We start from the raw sequence: 27,693 nt of genomic DNA, 5'->3' as shown, positions 1-27,693 counted from the left end.
GAGGAGAAAAGGAACAGATCTATACACATACTTAACAATAGGACTAAGTGTTTTTTCCTCCCAAAGCTTTACATGGTCATAGATAAAACAAAGAAAAGTCCCTTTGACACAACATTCATATTAAAAACAAATAATGTTTACAATCCAACCAAGACATTTTTCACTAAATCTCTCTAATATAAATACCTGAAAGTCTTCATGCCAAGAAAAATATATTAAATAAATGCATTATTTCGGAAGCTACAGTCCTATGCACATGACAATGTCAGTATTCATTTGACATTGAAATAAAACATTTCCATAAACAAATTAATCTCACATTTCTAGTTTGTGTATCACAGTGAAATAATATTGCAATTATTTCACACAGTGCAATATGCTTCATGGTTCATTCCCCTCTGTAAGAAATGAGCTGGTAAAATGAACGTTTTGTTGTTTCACCATTGTGGAATTCCTGCATAAAGCTGAAGTTCAGGCTGCAATGGTCATGGTATCACTGCCAAGTAACTTACCAAGATGGTGGTGAGAACATTTCTCACATCTCATATATTTCACCTCTTGCCCTCCATCTGTCCTCAAATCTACTCTGACATTACTCATAAATAATTTAATCTATTTTTATATTTCTTTTCTCCATTTTCAAGTGATTAACAATTTAAAATATTTCCTCTAGCGTCACAGCAGTTACGTAATGCTTATTCTGTACATAATTCTGTATTTCAAAAAAAGCTTTTATTTCTTTTATTATTTCTACATGTTATCAAAATACAAAAGACTTTGAACAACTTCACAGTATAAAAAGCAATATTAATATTTAAATTTTCTAGTATCATTATTATTCTTATTTAGTACTCTGACCTTCACTTATATTAATTAAATATTACAATTGTAATTCTGATTCAAAGATAGGAAAAGTATGATGTCGCATGTTAGTATTCTATGTTCTTCTCAGTCTAAGCTAATGTTACAAATATGTTGGACTTCATCAACAGCTAATATTTATAAGAAGCAGGTAATCCAGAGAATATTAATTCAAGACTGGCTTATGGCTAATAAGAATAAATGAACCTAAAATTGCTATACTTCAGTATGTATTTAGTAAACATAAAGCAGAATATTAAATACATATTAAAATACATAATTATTTTGTAATTTCATTTTCTGAAATCATTCTTTTTTAAAACTATAGCTTATTATTTAAACAACTACCTATTAAAACATATTAAAAGTATTATTCCAAAATAAAGATTAATTATTGCCATGTTTTAATTTTAATAGTATGAACTTCTTGAATAATTGTATCATAAAAGTAACACAGCATGCTACCAATGTTATGTAGTAATGCTTACAATTTAGAATACAAAGATTCTCCTCTTACAAAACCATGTCTTCTGGAGCCCAGTTGTTACAGAACTGAGTGATTGAAGCAGATGATACTAGAATATTTCCATATGAAAATGACACTTGGTTTGCTAACAGATATGTGATCACAGAAGAACACCTCACTTTCCAGGCTAAGCATACTTATCTTTACAATTTAGAACGCTTCTTAAAAACAGCAAATATATGAAAAGTGTAAAATTACCAATTAAAATGCTTCACAAAATCACCTTAATTCCAAAGTTAGTTATTACAGAGCTCTACTACTCCTTTTAAACTAATAACCATTAAAGATAATTTCTTTAAAAATCTAGGTTTTTAAATAACTTAATTAATATATTAGCATTTTATTGAGCAAAAATTTCAAATATTTAGAATATTATGTGCCACATTATTTGTGTTTCATTGAAATATAAAAGTATACAATGATTTTATAATAAATATGTCAACAAGATTACAAGAAATACTCTTTTTATATAGCAACCTGAGCATATATATGTAAAATTTACTTCAACTTACCAATGTCATTGCTTCTTTCAGTGGAATCCTTTTCTAAGGTGCTGGTCAAAGAACAGCTCACCAAATCTACTTTTGGAATTTCATTCCTGCAGTTAAAAACAAGAGAGATGTTCATTTAAATGCTTCATTCCCACTTTTTAGCTTGGGGGTAAAAGAAGCATTTCTCTATGCCACTCCAGTGTCACAGCAAGCTGTCAGAGATACCCATCTCTAATAAAGCAGCACCCTGCTTGGACTAACCTTATCTTGTTTCTCCTTAACACCTGTCAAAAGAAGTTATTTTAGACACACTAATATCCTAAATGATGTCTTAAATGTTAGCTGTGCCTTGATACTGAAGATAACTTGTCCATAATTTAAAAAATAATTTCAGACTCTCTCAATCATATTACATGAAGGAAAATTAATTCTGCAAATTCAACTATAAAATATATGAGGTACCTAACTAAACAAAATTATTAAGCACTCCCTAAATCTGTTGCCAGAACCTTTAGTATGATTTCTATTGGCATTAAGGGTTTGAATTACTAAAACCTTTCTACTGATCATCTGAAATGGGAGCTTTTTGCATTGCATAAATGGGTAGAATTAAAAGGTTTAGACCAGTGGTTCTCAATCTGGGATTCAGGATCCCTTTGTGGGTCAAACAACTGTTTCACAGGGGTCACCAAAGACCATCGGAAAAGACAAATTTCCCATGGTGTTAGGAACTAAAGGTTCTATTCTGGTGCCTTGGAACATATTTTTACAATCCGAAAAATCAGGCGTTTACAGTGGGGTGTCCCTCTGACCGTCCTGCCAATCAGCTTAAAGCTCTGTTGGGAGAATTGGCACTAGACTTATGGCTGGGAGTCACCACAACATGAGGAACTGTATTAAGGGACGGCAGCATTAGAAAAGTTGAGAATAACTGCTTTAGACTATAGTATATGGGGGTTTCAACTCAGAAACAGGTGGCTATATTTTTGAAAAGGAAAAGGATCAGTCATATGTTATAAATTGTGCCATTTATTCCCAGACCAGACCAAACTGATGAATTTTTACTTCCCAAAGCCACAGGTTTTTTAACAAAACATCTCATTTTTTGAACATTCATATTTATCTATAGTATGTGAATACTTTGATTATTACACTGTTCTACAGGTTAAAAGTTGTGAGCATGAAAACAGCTGTTCTTACATAATTTTGGGGTGCTAAAAACAAAAATAATATTTAAAAATGTATATTGGCTCTAGTTTCCAAAACAACCAACTAATAAAGTAGGAAGCTGCCACATTATTATTATTATTATTATTATTATTATTATTATTATTATTATTATTATTACTACTACTACTACTACTACTATTACTATTATTTAGATTTGTATGGCGCCCCTCTCCGAAGACTCGGAGCGGCTTATCACTTACCAAGATGATGCAATATTAGTTAATATTACATCACCAAAGTCTATAAAAGTTACAGTATCTGTTGCTTGGCAAGATGGACAGTGTCTTTAAATATTGTTTTATGCTAGTAACTTTACTTATGCCTCGAACCTGATGAATGGAAGTGCTCCCCACACTCCCCCATGAAACACCTCCATATGGATTCAAAACTGGCTAACTAACTGCACTCAACACGTAGTGCTCAATGGAACTACATCTACATGGAGGGATGTATGCAGTGGAGTACCCCAAGGCTCTGTTTTAGTACTGTTTTAGTACTCTTCAACATCTTCATCAATGACTTGGACGAAGGGATAGATGGGGAACTTATCAAAATTGCAGATGACATCAAACTGGCAGGAATAGCCAACACTCCAGGTGCAAAATACAGAAGGATCTTGACAAACTTGAACAATGGGCGCTGTCTAATAAAATGAAATTCAATGGTGAAAAAAGTAAGGTTCTACATTTAGGGAAGAAAAACAAAATGCATTTTTTGCAGATAGATTAGTTTTTTGAGAATCTTTCATACTTTTAACTATTATTTGAGTTTTAAGTTTATTAATTTTTAGTCCTGCCACATTGCCGTATTCATCTAAAATTTTAAGCAGTTTTGGTCCAGAATCAAGCGGTTCTTCTACAATAAATACAAGATCATCAGTGAATGCCTATAATTTATATAACTCTTTTTTACAATTTAATCCTTTTATCTCATCATTTTTCCTGATGATTCTAGTAAGTACTTCTAGCGTTAGAATAAAAAGCAGAGCAGAGAGAGGACAACCTTGTCTTTTGCCTTTCCGGATGTTAACTCTAGTTGTTGCGTCTTCATTTATAGTAATATATGCAAATTGTTGAGTATTTATAGCTTTAACTGCGTTTATAAAATTTTGGCCAAAATCCATATATTCCAGTTGTTTAAGCATAAAATTCCAAAAGACATTATCGAAGACCTTCTGGGCATCTAAAAAGATTAGAGCCACTTGTTTTTCACCATGGACTTCATAATATTCAAGAATGTCTATTATCATCCTAACGTTTCTTAGTTGCCTACCTCGAAGGAAACCGTTTTGATCCGGATTTATAAAATAGTTTAAATATCTTTTGATCCTACTTGCTAGTATGGAGCTAAAAATTTTGTACTCCACATTTAGTAGAGAAATGGGCCTATAATTTGCAATTTCCGTAGGGTCAGTATCTTTTTTAGATATCAGGGCCAAATTTGCATCAGTCCAGGACAATGGTATTTTGCCTTTTTCTAAGGCTTCATTATAGACTTCTAGGAGGGTCTCCACTGCTTTATCTGTGGGTTCCTTTCTCCCCAACAATATTTAAGTTTAAATTCTTTGATTAATTCAAAAAAAGAGTTTGGGAGAGTTCTTTTGTTTTGTTTTTTATTACCTCCGTTTTTATAGTCAAATTCTTTGTTGATTATTCCATTAAAATCTCCCATCATGCATATGTTATCTTTAGCATAATCTCTGACTATAGTCTGCAATTTTTTGTAGAATTTATCTTGGCCTTCATTTGGGGCATATATATTAATTAAAGTTATGATTTCTTGGTCTTTCTGAATTTTGACTATCAGAATCCTGCCTTCCAGATCTTTATATTTTAATCTGGCTTGAATGTTTGGGTTAATGTAAAAGATCACTCTTCTCTCTTTTTCATGTGCTAATGATGAGAACAGATTTCTCAATTTATCTCTTTTAAGTAAGTGTTCAAATTTATTTTTTATGTGGACCTCTCGTAGAGCTATTATGTCTAGATTGTTCTTGGATAATTTATTAAGAAATTTATTTCTTTTATTTGGTGAGTTTAAGCCATTTATGTTAGCGGAGTAGAGTTCAATTCCCAAGATTGTCTTTTTTAGTGGGACAATATTTTTGTTATCTATATTTGGGTTTAGTTGCTCTTGTGCTTCTAGTTTCTTTTGGACCTTCTGGGTAGCCATCTTTTCCATCAAATTTTTTATCCTTATCAGTTATCTCAGTTTGTTTGTTCCATTCTTGACTTTCTAATAGTTCTGTTGTAGTAGGGAGTTGCTTACTTCAATTTGGTTTCTCATATCTAGTGATCGGTTATCATAAAAGTGTTTTTCATAGAAGTCTTCTGCTTTATCGATTGAATCAATTTTTATTTTCTTGTCTTGCCATGTCATCAGAATTCCTTCTGGGACTAGCCATCTGAAGTTAATATTGTGTCTGGTTAATTTGGCAGACAGAAAGGCGTATGCTTTACGTAAGTCTCTAACACATTTTGGGACTTGTTTCAAGATCACTAATTGTCTCCCTTTGTATTCTATAGGGTCTTCTCGGGTCCTATGGAGAATTTCGTCTCTGACTGATTTTTTAATTAATTTAATATGAACTTTTTTTGGGAGATTGTGGCGCCTGGCATAATTAGTGTTTATTCTGTAGACCTCATCTATCTTCTTTTAAATAGCAGAGAATAATGTATACTTCCAGAAAGCCACATCAATTTTAATAGCATCTGTACAAGTATTGTCTGAAATGTAATAGTGTCCTGTTTTAGTATTAAGATAAGGCAGCTGAGTTAAACCCTGACTTAGTCATGTTTGGAGTAGATCTATTTAAATAATTGAAAGGAGTTAGTGTGATTACATTTAAGAAAACTTTATGGCATCAATATTTATTTACTAATTGGATGTCCATGCTGTCCTTCTCCAAAGACTGCCAGGGGCAGTATAGTATTTAAGACATCAGGCTAGAAATCGGGAGACTGTGAGTTCTAGTAGCAGCTTAAGCACAAAGCTAGCTATGTAACTTGGGCCAGTCACACTTTCAAAGCTGTAGGGAGGAGGCAAAGGCAAAACTATGTCTGAACAGCCTTGTCAAGAAAACTGCAGGAACTAGTCCAGGCAATCACCAGAGGTAATACTGATTTGGGGATCAGAAAAATTTAAAAAGGTTGATATCAACTTGACAAATCATTGCAGTTAAAAACAAATGATTAGCTCAAATACCTTGTTTGAATCAGAGGCACAACTGGTCTTTCTGGTCTTCTTGGTGGCAATGTACCAGGTCTGTTCAAAGAATTTGTTTTTGGTGGTCGAGGTTTCTTGGGTGGTATAGCAGGAACAGAAGGCTTCTGTAAATCTAACACTTTTTGCTCTCTCTCTGGTCTTTCTTCAAATCAATTTTCCATCCAAAAAAAAAGAAGACATTTTTAAGCTGAATGATCATAATGCAATAGCTACAATAGTCAACAAAAAGAAAGGAGAAAAAAAACCCTAGCAATTGATTTATTATCACAGCAAGTATATTACAGTAGCTGCCTAGAGTCACTGAGAATTGGACGGCATACAAGTTTAATAAATTATGATTCATCACATAGTCAGATGTTTAGACCGGCTTTAGCATTTTTATCTATTGAGTCCTTCCTGAGGACCTGGAATAGCAGATGTTATTTGATGGTGTTAAGGGTAACACCTTAAAGGTTGAAGGATATAAGCTCTTCCAAGTAAAACTGCCTGTTGCAATTGATTTTGTCAATGCCAGTGATGCTCAAATGATGCTGTAGATGTTTTCATTGCATCAAAGGCATCTGTCTTTATTGGTTATTTTTGCTTTCTTTTGCTATAATTTTTCTATCTCTATTTGCAGATCTTTGTGTTTTCTGATTTTCTCCAATTCTCTCTCTTCTATTCTGCTTTCTTCAGTCTGCTGCATTTGTGTCTTTATTAAATTATTAGTATATTTTTATTAACCAAATTGGATTTTTCATTTATAACTTTAAAAAAACAGAATTAATTTTCTGGTGCTAAAATTTTTCAACGTTTTTATTTTCAAAAATAATAAGTGAATCTTAATAAATTGATACTGTTGCTTAATTTAAGAATATTTTAAAGAAATTCTTAAAATGTAATTGAAATGTATAAGTAGTTTAAATTGAATTTCGTTATATCCTAAAATATTATATGATTATTTTCTAATATTTGAACCACAATTTAATGACAGGATGAATTTAATGATTTAATGGACCAATGAGGAGTAGGAAGGAAGGATGTCTCTCAAGTCTGCCCATTAAATTCAAATGCAGATAATGGGCTTATTTGCAACCTGAAGTGATATTATATTCCATTTGGAAAGTTAAGTAATAAATTTAATTATTTATATAAATTGATCCAACAATTATCAATTACATAATAAATCAAATGATATCAAGTGCTCATACTGCTTCAGAAGCAACAGCATTTGCTTGTTTTTTAGAATGGAAGTAAAGTTTTTTACAGTTATATCCAGGTTCTGTTGGATCAATATTTGGAGAATCTAAAGTTTTATACTGGAATAGCCTTGGATGTTCTCAAGAAGCTTATTTATATTTCATCTAAAATTTGGACTTTCTTTTAGAGAGAAAAATAACATGCAGATTTAAAAAAAAACAAAAGATAAACTCACAGAACTATACATCACTGCTAATATTTCTGGCACTATTTTACAAGTAATTATACAAGTGGGAAATTTGGGCTATAACAGAACTGGCGGCATATGTGTCACACTCAAAAGTTAATTTCTACAATATGGAATTTCTACAATATGGAATTTCCTTATTCTTGTTCCAGAAATTATATACAGCAAAGATTTTTCTAACAGTGTTTCTGAGTCTCTGATCAAAAAGTTAAGACAAGCAAGACCTAAATGCAACTTGTTTTTTGGATGAAAAATTAAAATATAAAAGTGGTTTTCAAAAAGAAGTACAGTTTTTACCTTTTTCTTCTGTTCGATGAGGAAGGCATTCTGGTCTCTCAGGAGGAATCTTTTTAATTTCATGCTTTCTATCTGTAGTGGCTATCAAAAAGCATAATGTTCAAAACACTTTAAAAGAAGACAATAAAATTATTTTTTCTGCTCTGCTAATTTAGTTTTTCGCTTAAAATGGGATAGGCTGTTTCTCTATGGATTACACACATAGACCTGTTTATATTTAGGGATATTTCCATTTCAATTAAACTCTGTTAAACCTAGATTCATTTTGTCAGATACAGTAAATATCAAATGAAGTAGATTTCAAAATTTAAAATCACAAAAAGTGATTACCATTGCTATATTAACAGGAAAAGGAGATTCACTTCTTTGGTTTGCTTATATGATAATGATCCATCACAGTAATTCTTACTGGAGGATTACAAGTGAGTTCAGCAATATTTCAGAATTGCCCAAAGTTTATTTTATCTCTATTGTAGCTGAAGCTTGAATACCCATAATCACATTTATACCTCATATTATAAACTGACCAATTAATTAATTAATTAAAGTCATCTGCCCTATTGCAGGAGCAAGAAAATTAAGCTGAAAAAAGTCTTTGTAATTTCACAACTCTGATATGAAGTGTAGCATCCTAAATCGGTATTGCCTGTGCTTATTAGAATACATAAATGTCCTTTCTAACTGCCTCCTCAAAACATCCTTCCAGACAATTTTAGTGGATTCATTGTAATGTAGAAAATAAATTGCATACATTTATTAGCATACAGTTTGGGTGAACCTTTACTCAATCATAATTATGCATATGCATATGTAAGATCAAAATACAGAGAAAGTATGTTTACAGTTATTTGTCTATTGTTCTTTGTTGTTTATACATTTTAATACATGAAACTTGTTTTAGGACTTTATTTCATATTTCTTCTATTTTATTCTTTGGGAGGAATAAGAGTTGGTGTAATGAGGACAGTTGCATGCTGAATTTATTGAACGTGATTTACTTCAGCTCAATAATAGAGAAGTTCCATGACAGAACTGTCCAATGGTAGAGAAAAAGAAGTAAGAAATATTACAGGAGAATTATTTAACAAAGAGAACTAATAATTAAATGTATAATTAAAATAGTGGACAGCTATATTTTCCATTTCTAGTAAGTGATAATTCTAAATGAAAATCTTAGAATGAAATCATGATATTTAAAAACCAATTGAACTTAATTTCAATAGGAATGCTAACAAAGCAATAGCTATCATTAATATGTTCCTTTAACTATAAGATGGCAAATGTATCATCACCCTAGAATAATGGAAACAGTCAACTATACTCTTGATATACAGTAACTATACAGTGAGTCAACTGCCAAGCAATCACAGAGCTGCAGCAAAGGGGGAGGGAGGTAGCTGTAGGAATATAAATATATCTGTGGAGGTCTGTTATAATTTTGAATGGTCACTAAGTGAGGACTACCTGTAATTGCACATTAACCATTTAAATGGTATGGTATATATACAGTAGTTAAAAGCATGTTAAGAGATTCCAAATGGATTGTTGTATATTTAAGAGTATATTTACTGATGCTGTAAATTACCTGATCCTTGTTTGAAAGGAGCTGAAGGAGGTGGAGGCTTTTTAGGTCTCTAAAAGTAAAAGAAAATGAATAAATAAAAGAATATTAACAAAGAAATACTAAAGGAAGTAAAAGGAATACTTTTTTTCGTTTTTGGAGGTATCCAATGAGACTATGGACCATTAGTAAGAAAATATTAATAGTCCTCTTGTAAATAAAATTTGCACGAAATATACTACATATAATCTGGGGTTATTTAAACTGCTATTTTAAGGCATAATGTTATTAGAATAATGTATTACCATATCCAGATATTAGAGCTCAGTTTCAGGTGGGAACAAATTAAATGTATTGGAAATCCATTATCTATTCTTGTTTTTTCTCTTTTAAAACCAGACATTTTATTTAGAATATAATTTATGGAAGCTTTCACAGAATAAAGTCTTAAGAATCTCAAGAAAGCTCCATGAAAGTTGGCACCTGACAGGCAAATGATGCTATAAAATATGAATATTTATCAAATATTTTTAAAAAATGATATTATTTTTAGAATGCCCAGGTGCAGATTTTATTTTATAAAACTGTATAGTTTTCACAGTTATTGCCATTATGATTTTTTAAAAAAAATTAAATGTTTTATTATGGTTTAGAAGGGTAACATTTATATAAAAGTTAATTTGCTTTACAATAATAGGCAAGTTGCTCCTACCTCTTTTTCAAAATCAGGAAGTAATAGTTTTACAAAGTTATCAGGGAACATTCCTCTTTTAGAATTAAGTTCTCCTTCCCACCAGCCAGCATCAATGCAATCCTATAATACATAAGAAAATAATATATATTGAAAGACAATGATTCTATTTTCTTGCAAATTGACAATAAACAAATACCTTGAAACAGTAGTTATGATATGTTTACATCACATTTTTGTATAATTATTTTCACCTGAAACTCATAGCACTTACTTCAGAAAGTGGAATTTTCTCCAATTGCAATGTGCTGTTCTTACCAATTTTTGAAAGATCTTACTGCCATTCTCATTCTTCATTTTGTAAAACATTACATTATTACAAAATAAGTAAACCCACTATTTGTCAGAGTTTCAATAATAAATAATAAAAATAAACAATAATAAATCCATAGCAAGCAGGACTCCAAGGCATGTAGATTCCTCAAAGAATACTTTTATTTTGAATTATCATATTGGCACATATCTGGTGAAAACTGACTCTAAGGTCCCTGCGATTTTCACCTAGTTAAAAGGGAAAGTTTTCCTCAAACCCCAAACAATCATTCACATGGTCCAATCAAGGCACTGTCTGGTCATCTGGAGACCTCCCTCCTTCCACAGTCCAGGTGGGAGAATGTCCTTGGTTCTCAAGAGAAAATATTTTATTTTATAAACCCCTCTATCTCTAATCCCTGCTCCCTATCCCTCAGCTCCAGTTTGGCAACACTGAAACTCCAAGGTCAGCAACAGGGTTGTCACTATTACAGAATCTAGCTATAATTATCTAGCTATAATTAATGCCACTGATCTAGTTATATAATTGATATAGCTAAAGGGATTGATAACAAAATAAATCATAATAATAAAAGCCGTATATCGGCACATTGTACTTTCTATGGAGATTCTCAGGCATCCAGGTTATGGTTGTCTCAAAGGTGCTTTTATCAAAAGGCAACAAGACTTTGTTGGCTTTTTCCTTTGACAACATTTGCTTCTCATCCATAAAGCTTTTTCAGTTCTAACTTAAGAATAAGGAATGGAAGGATGTTGTTCTTTGTAGTCATCTGGTTATTAGCACTCTTAAGATCAGTTGTTAACTCTCTGGGAGTCATTGAGGACACTTGAGAGCTTATCTGTGTTCTGGTCTCTGGCTAAGGCCACTGATTAGAATAAAGGATTGCTAAATGCATACATCTGTAATACATCATCTTAATTTTTCTTTCCTTTGTTCCACACTGAATCATCTCTGCACGCAGCGCTAATCTTTTATCTTAAACTTCGGTATGCAAGGCAACATCAAAATCATTAAAACATTATAAGACAGGGTCTTATTTGGGGGAAAACACGATGTGTGTATGTGTGTGTGTGCGTGTGTGTGTGTCTGTATACAGAAACTTTTGCATCTAATTTGGAAACCAAGGACCCAGAGTATGGAGGAAGAATAGAGAGGCACACACAGCAAAATGCTTGAAGTCCAGTATGAAGTTTCCACAGTCTGTGTTGATTTGGGGAGCCATGTCATCTGCTGGTATTGGTCCACTGAGTTTCATTAAGTCCACGATAAATGCAGCCATCTACCAGGATATTTTGGAGCACTTCATGGATCCTTCTGCAGGTGAGCTTTATGGGAATGCTGACTTCATTTTCCAGCAGGACTTGGCATCTGCCTACCCTGACAAAAGCACCATAACCTGATTCAATGACTGTGGGATTACTGTGCTTGATTGGCCAGCAAACTCACCTGAGAATCTATGGGACATTGGCAAGAGAAAGAGCAAAAATTGACATGAGACTGCTCAATGCAGGAGCTGAAGGCGGCTATTGAAGCATCCTGTTCTTCCACAACACCTCAGCAGTGCCACAAGCTGATAGCTTCCATGCCATGCTGCATTGAGGCAGTAATTGCTGCAAAAGGGGCCCAAACCAAGTACAGTGGTACTTCTACTTAAGAACTTAATTTGTTCCGTGATCAGGTTTTTCAGTGGAAACATTTGTAAGTAGAAGCAATTTTTCCCATAGGAATCAATGTAAAAGCAAATAATGTGTGCAAACCCATTAGGAAAGAAATAAAAGCTCAGAATTTGGGTGGGAGGAGGAGGAGGAAAGTTGCTGCCGAAGGAAGAAGGTGAGGTATGGGGAATAAAAAAAATCCAGAGGCGCAATCTGGGCAGCAGCGGCCGAAAGAAGACACGTGGGCCGCCAGAGAGCTGAGAGGTCCAGTGGCGGCAAGATCTGTGGCAGCGGTGGCAGCAGGGGTCCTGTGAGACACCAAACAGCTGAGGGGCTATGCGGCGGTGAGATTGGTGGTGGCGACAGCTGGGGTCGCGTGGGCCGCCACACAGCTGAGGGCCTTGGCGATGGTGAAATTGGCGGCAGCGGCAGTAGCTGGAATGTGTGGGCCGCCAAGCAGCTGAGATGGCCCGGCGGCGGCAAAATTGGTGGCAGCAAAATTGGCAGTGGCAGAGGGTAGCAGTAAGGCTTGGCTTCAAGTGGAGTGTACCAATGCTCCGAGAATTAAAGGGGACGGATCAGGAGGTTGGGGCGGAACCAGAGCTTTTATTTAAAGACAGCTTCTTTAAATAAAATTTAATAATAAAAGAAATACCACAGGTATACCACGAGTTTTCAAAATTTATTTATTTATTCATTTATTTATTGAAAACCCATGGTATAGGCTTTCCGCGAAAGATGGACCAGCGAAAGTCAAGGGACCACTGTATTTATATTTTTGAAACAGAAATGGAATAGAGAAAAGTAAAAGAAATTCAAGAAAAAAGCAGGCAAAGGTAAGATCGCTTAGCTAGCAAAACAAGGAAGATCGCTTCACTCATTAGCATCTCCTTAGGGCTGAAAAAAGCTTAGTAAAAGCTAATTTGGAATATAAGATGCATCCAAATTTTCAGCCTCTTTGATGGGGAGATGCATCTTATACAGTACTCCGAAAAAATATGGTCGATGATGGCTTGTTCTTATGCATATGTTTATTCACATATTTAAAAAGCTGTTAATAGATTAATTCATAGGTAATCTCTTATTGAAGTCATGTTGAATATATATTTGTGTCTCCAGATGTTTTGAAATTTTATCTTTTGGCAATTTCACTACTTTCCCGGGGTAGATGTTAAGCTGACAACCCTATCATTTCCTGGATCTCCCCATGAACTCTTCTTAACCACTAGATTTATCGTGGCCACCTTCCAGTCCTTAGCTACAGGAGTCAAATAGAGACAGGTTGCATATTTGAATTATGAAATACATAATCCCAACTTTATGCCTGTTTTCTCAGCTTTCTTTTTAAACAGGATTTTAAAACTTTTTAGAACTAGAAAAGTCCCAACTGTCCCTTGAAAAAAGAGAGGAAATAAACTCATATTGAAATAAAATAGACTGAAAATACTTTTTAGCATTATATTTAATATGTATTAAAAGAATTTGTGTGATAGGCTGTTCTAAATTCTGATAGTAAATTAATAACTAATTCATATTTTATTTTAAAAGCAACAAAAAACCCTCTTCCAACTATCTTCAATAATATACTTAGCTGGGAAAGACCGTTGAACTTACCTGAACGGTCTTCTTGATGCACTGCAAGGAGAGTTATTCTTCAGTCTGATTGGTAGGGACTGAGTTTTAATTTAAATAATTATTAGGCAGGCACCGCCTCCCCCCCTTAGCCCTCCAGTCTAAAGTAAGGCGAAGGAGCAGTAAAGCAAAACCATCTATTAAACAATTTAACGTCCAAACACCAAACTATGCAACTCAAAACCCCCCACAGTAACCCTGGTCCCAGAGTCAGGAGGGTTTGGACTCTCCTTGCAGTGCATCGAGAAGACCGTTCAGGTAAGTTCAATGGTCTTTCTCCAATGCACTTGCAAGGAGAGTCCAAGATGGGATATGCCCAAGTTGTGATCACAGGGAGGGACAAGACTGGACCAGGGGTTCCTCGTATGAACAGACCCCTTGCAGCACCCTCCTCCCGAAGGCAGCTTCCTCCGAAGCAAAGGAGTCAATCCTATAGTGTTTGATAAAGGTTGACGGAGCTGCCCACGTGGCCGCTCTACATATGTCCTCTAAAGATGCCTGGGTTCGCCAGGCCGATGAGACAGCCGCACTCCGAGTCGAATGTCCCGTTATCCCCTGTGGAACTGGGGATCCCTTAGTCCTATATGCCTCTGAGATACATTCCCTCAACCATCGGCTGATAGTCTGGGAAGACACTTTGGTACCCCTGTTCCTAGTGGAAAAGGACACGAACAGGGCTTCTGACGTCCTAGCAGGTTGAGTCCTCCTAACATAAATTTTTAGGACTCGTCTCACATCCAGTTTGTGCCACCTCAATATTGATGGGTGAGTCCCACGAGTACAGAAGTCCGGAAGTATGATATCCTGAGTCCTGTGAAGGGACGTGTTGACCTTTGGGATAAATGCCGGATCCAGTCTAAGCACTACTCTGTTAGGGTCAAAACGACAGAGGTCTGGTCTTGTTGATAAAGCGGCAATCTCAGAGACCCTCCTGGCTGAAGTGATTGCGACCAGGAAGGCGGTCTTAAGAGTCAGCAACCTTAACGAGATCTGGCGTATGGGCTCAAATGGAGGACCTGACAGTGCGTGCAACACTAGGGGAAGGTCCCAAGAAGGAAAACGATGAATCACTGGTGGTTTGAGGTTGGCCGCTCCCTTCAGGAAATCCCTGATCCAGGGATGTCTGGTAAGTGACCGGTAACTGTCTGTTGAGAGAATGGTGGCCAGAGCGGCGACATGACGGCGTAAGGTATTAGGGGCAAGGCCCTTATCTAGTCCTGCTTGCAGAAAGGTTAAAACCACGTGCGGTGACGCCGTCCGAGGGTCCATCTGTCGTTGCTCACAGAATTTGTGGAAGGCCGCCCAAGTTGCCTGGTAAATACGTCTTGTGGATGGTCTTCGGGCAGCTTGTATGGTGTCGATGACCGTGTCGGATAGAGCTTGTCGTTTTAGATACTCCCGCTCAAGCGCCACACGGTTAGCTGCCACCACTGTGGCTCCGGGTGCGAGAAGGACCCCTGTGTCAGAGAGATCCGTTGTTCCGGTATTTTCCAACTGGGAGACCTCGATAGCTGCACCAGGTCCGCGAACCAGATGCGACGAGGCCAAAACGGAGCTAGCAGTATCACTTCCGCTCTTTCCTCCAGAATCTTCCTTATCACTCTGGGGAGGATGGAAAGAGGCGGGAACGCGTATAGGAGACCCCGAGGCCATCGAAGGGTTAAGGCATCCACTCCTTCCACGCCCGGGGTTGGATAACGAGCAAAGAAGCGGGGAAGCTGGGTGTTTAAGTTGGTAGCGAACAAGTCTATCACCGGCTCCCCAAATCTCCTCACCGCCTCCTGAAAAATCTCGGGGTCCAGTCGCCATTCGCCCGGGTCGAGTGTCTGACGGCTGAGCCAGTCCGCCCACACATTCTCCACGCCCGAGATATGTTCCGCTGATAGTGAGGCTAGATTTGCCTCTGCCCATTTGAGGAGTGATGTCGATTCCTTCATCAGCCGTCTTGACCGTGTTCCCCCCTGTCGGTTGATGTGGGAACGTGTGGAGATGTTGTCGGTCAGGATGCGTACGTGACAACCCCGAACTAGATGCGCCAGGCTGTGGAGGGCCAATGAAACCGCCTTCAGTTCTAGGAAATTTATATTGATTTCTAGCAGGTCCTGAGGATCCCAGAGTCCCTGAACCATATGTGAAGAGAGGTGGGCTCCCCACCCTGTCAAGCTGGCGTCCGTTGTTATTGTAACAAGGTCCCTGTCCAGGAATGTGGAGCCCTTGGTCAGCGAAGGGGACCTCCACCATTGTAGAGAATTGCGTACCCTGGTACTGAGAGAGACTCTCCTGTGAGAGTGGCTGGTCTTGCGTCTCTGATATGGCAGCAAGAACCATTGGAGTGGGCGTAGATGGTGTCTCGCCCATGGCACTATATCGATACACGAGACTAAGGTTCCTAGGATCTTTGACAACAGGGCGAGAGTGGGGTAGCGTTGAAGCCCCAGCTCCCCTATCAGAGTCCTGATTGTCCTTTGTCTTTCCTGGGACAGGAAAACCATCCCCAGGTTGGAGTCTATAGTGGTGCCCAAGTGGGCAAGGCGATGTGTAGGTGTTAGGTGGCTCTTTGGCCAGTTGACTGTAAAGTCATGGTCTTGTAGAGTCTGGATTGTCAGTTGTGAGTCTCTGTATGCTTGTTCTCTGGTCTTGGAGAGAATGACGATATCGTTGAGATACGCCATCACGCGTATCGACTGGCGTCTGAGACTCGCTGTGAGGACGTCCAGTAATTTTGTGAACGTCCTGGGAGCGGAGGAGAGTCCAAAGGGCATTGCCTTGTACTGGAAATGCGTGCCGTTGAGGTAGAATCTCAGGAACTGCCTGTGATGCGGGAAGATGGGTACATGAAGGTAGGCCTCCTTCAAGTCTATGGATGTCATAAAATCCTTTTGTCTTATAGAGGCCAGGATGGACCTCAGTGAGTGCATCTTGAATCTCCTGTATTTCACATAGAGATTCAACTGCCGAAGGTTGAGGATCATTCGCACTCCTCCTGAGGATTTTGGCACGAGAAAAATTGCCGAGTAAAATCCCCTGCCTTGATGAGCTAAAGGTACCTCCTCTATAGCCCCTATCTCTATGAGGTGAGACACCTCTCGGTATAGGAGTTGCCGCCTTTGTGGGTCTGACGGGATACGACAAGGTAGGAAGCGCTGGGGGGGGGTCGAATGAACTCGATCCGCAGACCCTGGGAAACGGTAGATGTCGCCCACGCGTCTGAGGAAGTGGTTTCCCAGATGTCCGGGAAAAGTCGCAACTTGCTGCCTAAGGGGACCTCGCACTGAGAGTCACTTGTTTTTCCTAAAGCCCCTGTTGCCTCCTCTGAAGGGGCGGCGGCCTTGGTACGATCTACCACGGTCCGTCTGGTAGGACCTGTCCGACCTGAAGGATCCCTGGTTGAAGGAGCCATGGAAGTACGGCCTCGTCGTCTGGGAGTTGGTCGAGGAGGGCTCTGCTCGAAAGGGCTGTCGTCGTTGATAGGGAGTGGAATGCCTATCCTGCCGTCTGCCAGCCCTGGGCATCACCTTCTTCTTGTCCTTGTCCTCGACTAGGACATCATCAAGGACTTCCCCGAACAGCTTCTTTCCCTTGAACGAGGATGAGGCAAGACTCCATTTAGACTTGACATCCGCCTGCCAATTGCGGAGCCAAATGAGTCTGCGCGAGGCCACTGAGGAGGCCATTGCTCGTGATGCGAATTTTGCGGCGTTGACCGTGGCATCTGCTGAAAACTCGGTAGCTGCCAACAGCTTGTTGAGGTCTTGACGCAGTCTGCCGTCCTCTGGGTCAGCTCTGTCCTGGATCTCCTTAATCCATAGAATCATGGCCCTGTTGAAAAACGAGGCCGCCGAGGCGGCTCGCACGGCCCAGGACGCCATCTGGTGGGTCCTGCGAGCCACATTCTCCGCCCGTTTGTCCTCAGCCTTCAGTCCTTCCTGTGACTCAGAGGGCACTAAGGCATTAGATACCAGGCTCGTTACGGGCTTGTCCACAGCTGGGAATTCCAGCAACTCCTCCATCTGTTGGTCGAAGGTGTAAAATCTGCGGTCGAGATTGGAGGGTCCCTGGGCAGCCGCCAGGTTTTCCCACGGGCGCTGAATGGTCTCCAGGAACAGATGGGAAGATGGGATATTCACTGTTTCCTGCTTAGGAAAGACGAACAGGCCCCCTGCTGGCTGAGATGTCTCTGGCGGGCCCGCCTGGCCACTCTCGCCAGCCTGCTCGATGGTCAGCTTGGCCTTATTCAGGAGCACCTTGAAGAGGGAGGACTTGAACAGGCCCGTGTAGGTGGGTTGTTCTGGCGGTTGGTCATCCCCAGACAGGTCATCCTCAGCTGCGCTGAAGTCATCTCGGTAGGCCTCGTCCTCATCCATGGATTCCATGACCGATTGCGTGGCAGGAGCAGTCCAGAGGTCCCTAGGCCTCATTGGAGGAGGCCCCACGGGAGCCTGCTGGTGCTGTTGTGCCCCCGTGACAAGGCCCTGGTTATAAGTGGTAGTAATCAGTTCTTGCAGGGCCGGGGGCATGCTCTGCCAGGAATCTTGAGTATTGCGAAGGCCTGCCGCCGTAGGGGTGAAGGTGGCTGTCTGCGCGTATTGCAAGGACTGCGTGGGGGGGTAGTTGGAGGGCCACCCCGCAGCTTGCCTCCCCAGGTCATAGGGTTCAGTCCTGGGTGGTAGCCAGGTCTGGCTCCCTCTCTCTGGGGACCAATCCCTCTCTGAGGCCGAGGTTGTTACCCCTTGGTAAAAGGTGGGGGAGGCAATGGAGGGATTGGCATTTAATTGCTGGATGGGGGGTAAAGCCGGCCCAGTTGCTTTCTGTGATGCCTCCAACTGCTTTTCAAGCGCTCTGATGCGCTTCTCTGCATCTCTTAATGAGGAGCTTTGAGATGATTTGGATTTGGAGGTCTTTTCTTTGGGGGTGCTAGGCTTGGAAACTGTAGCCTCTTCCCCAACTGGCGCTGCCTGGTCAGCCATGCCCCTAGTAGCAACTCACGATTTCAGTTGAGTGTCTGAAACTTGCTGCGGTATCCACGGGGCTCCTTGCAATTGTTGGCCGCTACCAGGAAACGAAAGCGAAAATGGGGCGAAGATTCCCCTTCTGCGCCTGCGCTATTACACTGTTCCAACGAGGTCTGCCTCCCGGTACAATTCCGGACCGGCGACCTCACCAACATGGCCGCCGCCTGGTCGCCATTGCGACGGGGCCTGATTGGGTGAGAGTCGGCTGCCAGGTACCTGCGGACCATCCCAAGATGGCCGCCGAGTGTTGCCGTGGTGACCTCACCAAGATGGCTGCCGGCTGTATCCCTGGCAACCGATGGATACATTGCCAGCGGGCGGGAGGCCGGCGATTCCCGCTCTCTGCGATCCTTAATTCCGCCGGCAATGCTCTACGAAGAGCCGATCCGCTGTTGTAAGGCTAACTGGGCGCGGATCGGCTCTCGCCTGCCTTCTTCCTTCGGGGGTGGGTGGGAGGGGAAGCCTCCTCTCTCGCGGGCCGCTGGTGAGAGGCGCCTCCTCTTGGCCCCGTGGTATGTTCGCCGGGGGGGGGACGGACCCCCCCGAGGCGTCAACCACCTCCTCGACCTCCGGGTGCCACCTCGGGGGTAGGCTACCTGGGCGCTCACTCCCGAACCCACAATTGCGGCCCTGCAGAGTCTCCTCTGTCTGTGTGGGTTCCAACCGGGAGGAGCTGCAGGCACTGGGTAAACCCGCGGGAGGTTTTGAACCCAGGCCCGCCCGAGGCGAAAATCCCCCATCTGCACCTAAAAGAAAGGAAAAAAGAAACTGTGATTAGTAAATACAAAAAACAAGAAATAGAGAATAATTACAATATCATGCAAGAGAAGCAACTCGGGAGTCCCTTTACTGCGACTGAGTTTTTTAGACTGGAGGGCTAAGGGGGGGAGGTGGTGCCTGCCTAATAATTATTTAAATTAAAACTCAGTCCCTACCAATCAGACTGAAGAATAACCCATCTTGGACTCTCCTTGCAAGTACATTGGAGAACGAATACTTTTTCCATATGGCAGAGTTCAATTATTTGTTTGTAATGCATAAATAAACAAAGTTCACCCAGTTTCAGTCTGTTATCAAACTCTGGACACTGTGATATTTTCTTATTATAGAAACTCTTGAAAAATCCTAAACATTAGGCATCATGCGCAAACAAAGTAGAAGTTTTATTAGTTCATCCAATATAGTTAAGATGAATATAAGATGATATGACTGTTTGTAAACAAAAAAATATATAATTACCTTATTGACAAGAGTAACAATATCACCTTCTTTGATTGTCAATTCATCTTCATTCTGTGCTTCATATGGAAATATAACTTTGCAATAGTCCTTCACTAAAGGGAAAAGTACATTTCAATACATTTCAAAAACTTTAGAAGTAAATGTGAAGAAATCAAGCTTTCTAGGTCAAGAAATAGAATTATATTAAAATAATTTTCAATAAACAGTAATGAAGATTTCAGCAGAAATAGCCATTAAGCTACAGCACTAATTGGAAATAATAATAATAATAATAATAATAATAATAATAATAATAATAATTTATTAGATTTGTATGCTGCCCCTCTCCGAGGACTCGGGGAGAAAATGTTTTGTTAAATCTTGCTTTATAGCAATACTTCTCTCTTCCTAAATTTGATGCTATGAGGAAGACTCTTTAGAAGAAGGAAGGTGTGTTGGATATGTTTACTTTACTGTCTTTGAGTTATTTGTAAAAAATCATAAAGGCGGAAAATAAGTAAATAAACAATAAAGCAAAAACCCCAAAGGAAATGGTAATCAGACTGCTATACAAAAGCAGAAGCATAATATTAGGCTGTAATACTATGGCCCTCTTTCAATTAAAAATTATATTCAATTCATTTCATTGGTAATTTAGGAATCAACTAACTACAGATACAAGAGCCAATTTGGTGCAGTAATTAAGGCATTCAGGCTAGAAAACACAACAGTCTTGTCTTAGACATAAAGCCAGTCAGTCACCTTGTCAGAGTCCTAGGAAGGAGGTAATACCGCATATTCAAACTTTGCATTTTATAAAGATTATTTAAAAAATGAATTTGTAAGAGATGCTTTGTGCTGCCATTCAGAATCAGAAGTGACAGAATCAACAAAAAAGGTAAGACTGAAAGGCATGGTTCTGTTATCTTATTGGATACAGTATTATAGTGTTCTGAGCCATAGTATTTTAGTCCTTTTTAGAGGGGTGGCATACAAATCTAATAAATTATTATTATTATTATTATTATTATTATTATTATTATTAGTAGTAGTAGTAGTAGTAGTAGTAGTAGTAGTAGTAGTAGTATGTTCTTACAAGCTGAACCAGCAATTTGCTTAATTTGTTATCAGCCTTTGAGGATATAACTCTCAATTAAAATTGAGAATATTCACTGTTTCGGAGTCAAAAGTCAAAAAAGTACTTCACAGCAGGTTAATGCCTCCATAGAGAAGTTGTGATTTTGCTTAGTACAATTTCAAATTCATTGCACTAAATATTTTTCCTATATAAAATCTTGCAGAATTAAGCAGTTCCCTGTGATGTTATCCTGTTCATAGAGCATCACTTATTTGGGTAATTTGATCTTATAGTGTCCCCCCCAAATTTCTTCAACCAGGGGAACTTACTCTTTGTTCTGCTATCCAATTCAATTTTTCTTGCCTCTTGAACTGTTGTAGCTGTGGGCATTCTTTTTCCAACTGTCTGTAAACATAAAAATAATTTGTCATTTAAAAAATAACACCACTCATTATTTGCTCATCCAAATGACAATAGTTAATGAAAATATGAACTGATTCAATTCATGCTGCAATATCTTTAGTTGTTTTAATTAAAACATATTTTTAAATAACAAATATATTTAACTAGTTCTTGCTTCTTTGTGGCTTTATTATATATTTGTGCAAAAGAAATTATCAATCAATTGACGTTATATAGCCATTCATATTACTGAGGCTACTCAGTAAATTATGGCATTTGCAATCATATTAACATATTATTGATACTCGCTTGTTCTAAAGTATCTATTAACTCCATTATGTCTTGATTGTTTATTAACTGTATTTAAGCTTTCAGTATTCTCAGTAAAATAAAATTGTTTAAACAGAATTTAATATAATGTAATTTACTCCATAAAATTTATCATTTAAAAACCAGTCTTAAAGGTAATTGATCGTACTAAAGAGAAACATTTAAAAAATGAAAATGAAAATTTCACTATGGAAGGAAAAATATGTAATTAGCAGTTAAAATAATCAACAGAGTATATGTTAAATATAAAAGAAAAACTAAACATATTTATATTCTACCATCTACAATATTTTTAGGGGGGAAATTATAGCTATTGCTTGAAAACACCTATTTCCCTTTGCTACCTGGATAAAAAATATCCAAATATTATCAGTTATTTCAAAATAGCCCTTTACATTATATATTCTGAAGAATAACATTGGGTATTGTTTTATGTAAAAAAGGAATTTGAAAAACTATGCCTGGGTAATTATGGAAAAATATGAATTCTGTAATCTAGTTTAGAGTTAATCAGAACTTTTACTGAGAGTGTGGCTGCAGTAAAGTCAGGCAAAATCTGAAAAAGTCTGAGTAAAGTACAAAATAATTATTTCATCCCCCTACCCAACTCCCCTGACCAGTCCAATGGCAGCCAATATGATGTAGCAAAGTTGTTTTGAGAACTTTGAGGTGCTACGCAGATAATGGTTCAACTCTCAAGGTATGACAGCTTAGAAACCAGGCTGGAAGGGAGTCTCTCTATCTCAGAAGACAATTTCCCTCTCTATTTCCCAAGCAATTGCAACAAAAGCAAAAGCATGAGGGGAAAAAACCCACCAGCAAATCATCCTCCCCCACCTTCTAACAGAATGGCAGGTCACAATGTGGACCTTACGTGCTGCCTCTCTGAACTGTGATGTTAGTCTTGGAGAAGAAAAACCAAACAAACAGGGAGAGGAGGAAGATAAAAGGAGAAATGTAATTTGGGTTTGTCAGGGTATGAATGATGGAAATGTTTTTAAAGTTTAGGGGCTCTAACATGCTGGTCAGCCAACCCATTTTGAGCAATTGGGAAATCTTTCTTGGCTACTGTTGTGGTTCAGCCTGGGACCCCTCCGGGAATGGCTGATTTGCTGTCGGTGTCCGGCTCAGAGGATGAGGACCAGGAGGGGCAGACTGATGAAGAAGCTGAATCCCAGGCTGAAGATGAAGGACAGCCAGAGTTCCACCAGGGGGAGCTCTCCCCAGCAAGCAGCCTGGATTCCCTGGGGGAAGATGCTAGTGACTTCATAGATATGCGACAGAGGAGAGCTAACGAGAGAAGAACGCAATTGGCCAGATATTTCCAGCATTAGGGGTCGCAGCTGGGTTTGGGTGTGGTGCTTGGGAAAGGATAAAAGGCGGCCCCACCCTTCCTGGCTTGTGGAGTTTTATCTTGGAGATTCGTGAGACCTGTTTGTGAACTTTGGTGGCTACAATCCTGGTTTGTGCCTTGGACTCTTGAAACCTTGGGGGGGGGGTGCCAGCAAGAAGCTTTTGGAATTGACTGGACATCAGGACCCTGTTGTAAAGTATTGTAACCTGTCTGCTGTGAAGACAGGTTTTCCTTTGTGCTTATTTTTTCCTGCTATAAATTACTTTTGGATTTTACCAGAGTGTCTGGCTATTTTTCAGTGGGTGTGGAGGTCTGGGAAAACCCAGACAGAACAGCTACTAAGTATTGAAGGGTCACATTATAATTACGGAAATCTAGGATTTATTAAATTTCTAAATCCTGCTCCCCTCCTATCATCAATGACTCAGGGGTTGGTGGAAGTTTAGGCCTAAGGGGAGAAGTGGCTTCAGATTTCAATACTGCACTAATACAGTCTTACTAGGTAGTTTCACATCCTAGGACATAGATAGTTTGTGGGAATTAGTTGTTTAACAGATTGATAGCAGAGGGAAAATTTATCTTTGTGTCTGGCCAGTTTGGAATTCCCTATAGCAGTGATGGCGAACTATGGCACGCATGCCACAGATGACACGTGGAGCCATATCTGAGGGCACATGAGGTGTTGCCCTATGTCAGCTCCAGCGCGCATGCATCTGCTGGCCAGCTGATTTTTTGGGCTTATTTGTGGCCGTTTTTACTCTCCTCAGGCTTCAAAAAAACCTCCTGAAGCCTGGGATGGCAAAAATCAGGCCAATGGGCCAACCAGAAGTTTGGAAATGAACTATCTGTTGAAATCTGTGTCTGCCATGATTGGTTTCTATGACAAACCAAGCAGTTATAGAGGTATAAATAACAGACTCAATAATTCCTTTGTAGAATTGTATCAGTAGTTCCTTCGGCAGTCTGAGCTTTCTGAATTGGCACAGGAAGAACATTCTTTGTTGTGCTTGCTTAATGATGTTTTTGAAGTTAGGTGTCAATTCTAAGTTCTGATACATTATAGCAGTGTTTCCCAACCTTTTTTGAGCTGCGGCACATTATTCATATTTTCAAAATCCTGGGGAACACTGAACGGGGTGGGGGTGGGGGGGTGGCTAAAGAAAAGTTTTGACAAAAAAAAATCTTCCTCCATTTCGCTCTATTTCTCCCTCACTCTTTCTCTCTCTTCCTTCCTTCCCTTCTTTCTCTCTCTCCATCCCTCTTTCCTTCTTCCTCTCTTTTTTGCTCTCTTTCTCTCTCCCTCCTTCCCTCCCTATATGTCTTTCTCTCTCCCTTGCTCTCTCTGCCTCTCTTGCTATCTCTCTTTCATTCTCTCTCTCTCTCTCTTTCTTTCTTTCTTTCTCTCTTTCTCTCTCTCTCTGTCTCTCTTTCTCTGTCTCTCTTTCTCTCTCTCTTGCTAGCTCTCTTTCTCTCTCTTTCTCTTTCTCTCTCTCTCTGCCTCTCTTGCTATGTCTCTCTTGCTCTGTCTCTCTTTCTCTCTCTTCCTTTCTTCTCTGCGGAGGCCGGCGAAGGTTTTTCTTATTTTAAATGTTCCGGGTGGCAGGGGGATGCGGAGCCCGCACGCACACACCCCCGACATTCCAAATTCTGCCTCAGCTGTGAGAAGAACGCCTGCCCCGCCTGTCCTGCAGCCCTTTCGCTGACAGCCTGGGACAAAAGCGCTCCGTGAAGGGACTGCAAGAGGGGCCGGGCGGGCATTAGCAGCCGGATGAGGAGGACGAGAAGCCGCTGCAGCCACCCCCAACCCCCCCTTCCCTGGGTGCCTTCCAAAGGCCCCTGGAAAAAGGCAGGAGGTAGCAACAAGGCGCGAGGACAAGCAGGCAGCTTGGCGGAGGGGAAGCGCTGAGGGGCTCTCCTCCTTCCCCACCCCCGCGCTTCTCTCCCGCCCTGGCTTTTGCTTTGCCCGCAGATTTCCCCGCAGTTCAAAAGGAGGCAAGAGGTGGCCTGGATGAAATTGCGGGGAAATCATGGGGCGAAGCGAAAGCCAGGGCGGGAGGGAAGGAGGAGAGCCCCTCAGCGCTTCCCCTCCGCCAAGCTGCCTGCTTGTCCTTGCGCCTCGTTGCTACCTCATGCTGCTCCCACCATGGCTGCGCGCGGTTCCGGTGCCCCTGGCTGAAGGTCGTCCTGTGGCTGGTCTTGGGCTTTACGGTGGCTTCCTGGTTCCCTCTCCTCCCTCCGCCTGTGTCTACCGCCAGCGCCTCATTCCTCGGAGCTGCCGCTTCCTTCCAGGCAGCCCAGCCACGCTGCCGTAGAAAGTGCAGAGGTTATTGCCGCCACCTCTGCCTCCACTCAGGGAGCCACCGTGGTTGAGCTGAGGGAGAGGAAAAGGCGCGGTAACCACGGTGGCTCCCTGAGTGGAGGCAGAAGCGGTGGCAATAACCTCTGTGCTTTCTACGGCAGCGTGGCTGAGCTGGACAGAGGGAAGCGGCAGCTCCCAATCGAGGAACCCACGGCAACGGGCGACGGCTTGGTGGGAGGCGACGGTGGGAGACACAGGTGGTGGGAGGAGAGGGAACCAGGAAGCGACTGTGAAGCCCAAGACCATCCACAGGATGACACTCAGGCAGGGGCGCCGGCAGCGCCCCGCCCAGCTGGAGCTTCTCGCAGCACACCTGGCCATGTCTCGCAGCACACCACTGTGCCGCGGCACACCGGTTGGGAAACGCTGCATTATAGAATCTAGAAAGTTGAAGGTTTCTACTGTAGATACTGTACAGTGTTCTCTAGTATTGTAAGAGGTGGTAGAAGCTCAGTGTATAGAATTACTATGATGATTAATTCCCAATAATCTACTTATTAATGTCTCAGCTGAATTCTACTATCAGTCACTACAATCACTACTACTTATTAAGCAATTAGATATGGTTTCTCTCCTCCTATGCCTGAAAAGTTTTTGATTAGAATGTGCTATCTATTCTAACATATGCCCAGCGAAACATGGACACTACCCTCACAATCAATACAAAATCTATGAATGGCACAAAGAGCCAAGGAAAGAAACATGCCCAGCATCACAAGATAAGAAAGACCTGCACATGGCTTAGAGAAAAAACAAAATATATGATGCCATCAGAAGAGTAAAAGAATTGAAATGGAAATGGGCTGGTCACATAGCAAGAAGAATTGATGGCAGATGACCTAAGGCAATCCTAGAATGGATTCCACTTGATAAAACGCTTCCACAAAGATGGACTGACAACATCAGCAAGTACTTTGGTCCCAACTGGCAAAGGAAAGCTCAAAACTGTACTGGTTGAAAACAAGCAGAAGAGGCCTTCATCCTGCAGTTAATAGACAATGGCTAGAATGATGAAGATGATGAAATATGGCTTTAGAAATTTTAAAAATCAAAGACAAGTCTTTGCTAACACATTTCACAATGAGATTGCAAACAGATTGCTTTATATGCAATATATGCAATCTTTCCATCTTCGATAGTTAATCATGACAGTTTTAAGTACAGATTTCAAAATATTAAGTGGGTGGAAAGAGGAATAAATATATGATCATTCAGTTGGAGAAACTAACCAATTTTCTGACTACTTCTACTTAGAAAGACAAGATTGAAGAAAGGACTTTGATTTCCTAGCTTAAATTTACGAGTCTGTACTAACAGAACTTTAAATAAGAGCAATGTTTTGGCTAAAAATACAATTACCATAGAGCTTAATTATCTAGTATTAGAAAAAAAAACCATAATTATTCTGTTTATTTTTGTGAATAAAAATAGTTATTGCTTTTTGTAATTTTGCCTAAAAGACTATGTTAAAGTTACTGCGGCTAAATTAATAATGGAAGGGTGGAATGTAATAGTTTAGATTGTAATGTAATAGATTGTGCCAAAATCTGTACAGGCTAAGCAGTCATTGAGCAAGTGTGTAAATTTATGAACAAACTGCATATGGTGTAAATTTCTCTTACAATCTGCTGACCATACAAGGTGTAGAGAGTAAGGGTTTTTAATGTTGTTTCTTTGTCATTCTGTTTGCTCTTTGCCTATGAGACCATGAATCTCTTTGTTCTACGTTTTTCTTTACGTGTACTGCATGTACAAAATACTTGCTTTTTAATACTACTCTTGATATAGTACAGCTAGTCAGAGGCTAATTTTTAATTTTCCCCAGTTGAGGGGAGACACACAATTCTTTCTCTAGAGAAGCTGGTTATTCGCCCGCCCCATTTTCTCTCTCTCTGGTGAAACCTGGTGGAAAGCTATCCTTCCTCATATCTTCCTCAGCTGGGCTTGACTTCCCACTCGCGGCTGCTATGTCTTCAGAACCTGGCGCTGTCATGCAGTTGTAGAGTGA

At 40.0% G+C, this 27,693-nt stretch overlaps 1 protein-coding gene across 4 annotated transcripts in view; it reads right to left on the bottom strand.

Moving 5' to 3' along the window:
* SH3KBP1 (SH3 domain containing kinase binding protein 1) overlaps window positions 1-27,693 on the bottom strand; it is a 174,811-nt gene that overhangs the window by 53,117 nt on the left and 94,001 nt on the right. For all 4 annotated transcript variants that reach the window (XM_070750739.1, XM_070750737.1, XM_070750738.1 and 1 more), the window contains 7 exons: window positions 21,570-21,645; window positions 20,181-20,275; window positions 10,330-10,431; window positions 9,642-9,690; window positions 8,057-8,137; window positions 6,313-6,475; window positions 1,900-1,985 (listed from right to left, as the gene is read on the bottom strand). In XM_070750739.1, coding sequence (XP_070606840.1) covers window positions 1,900-1,985; window positions 6,313-6,475; window positions 8,057-8,137; window positions 9,642-9,690; window positions 10,330-10,431; window positions 20,181-20,275; window positions 21,570-21,645 — 652 coding nt within the window. The remainder of the gene's footprint in view (window positions 1-1,899; window positions 1,986-6,312; window positions 6,476-8,056; window positions 8,138-9,641; window positions 9,691-10,329; window positions 10,432-20,180; window positions 20,276-21,569; window positions 21,646-27,693) is intronic.

Source organism: Erythrolamprus reginae, chromosome 4 (genome assembly GCF_031021105.1).
Source record: "Erythrolamprus reginae isolate rEryReg1 chromosome 4, rEryReg1.hap1, whole genome shotgun sequence".
NCBI lineage: Eukaryota > Metazoa > Chordata > Lepidosauria > Squamata > Dipsadidae > Erythrolamprus > Erythrolamprus reginae.
This window is presented reverse-complemented; position numbering and strand designations above follow the sequence as displayed.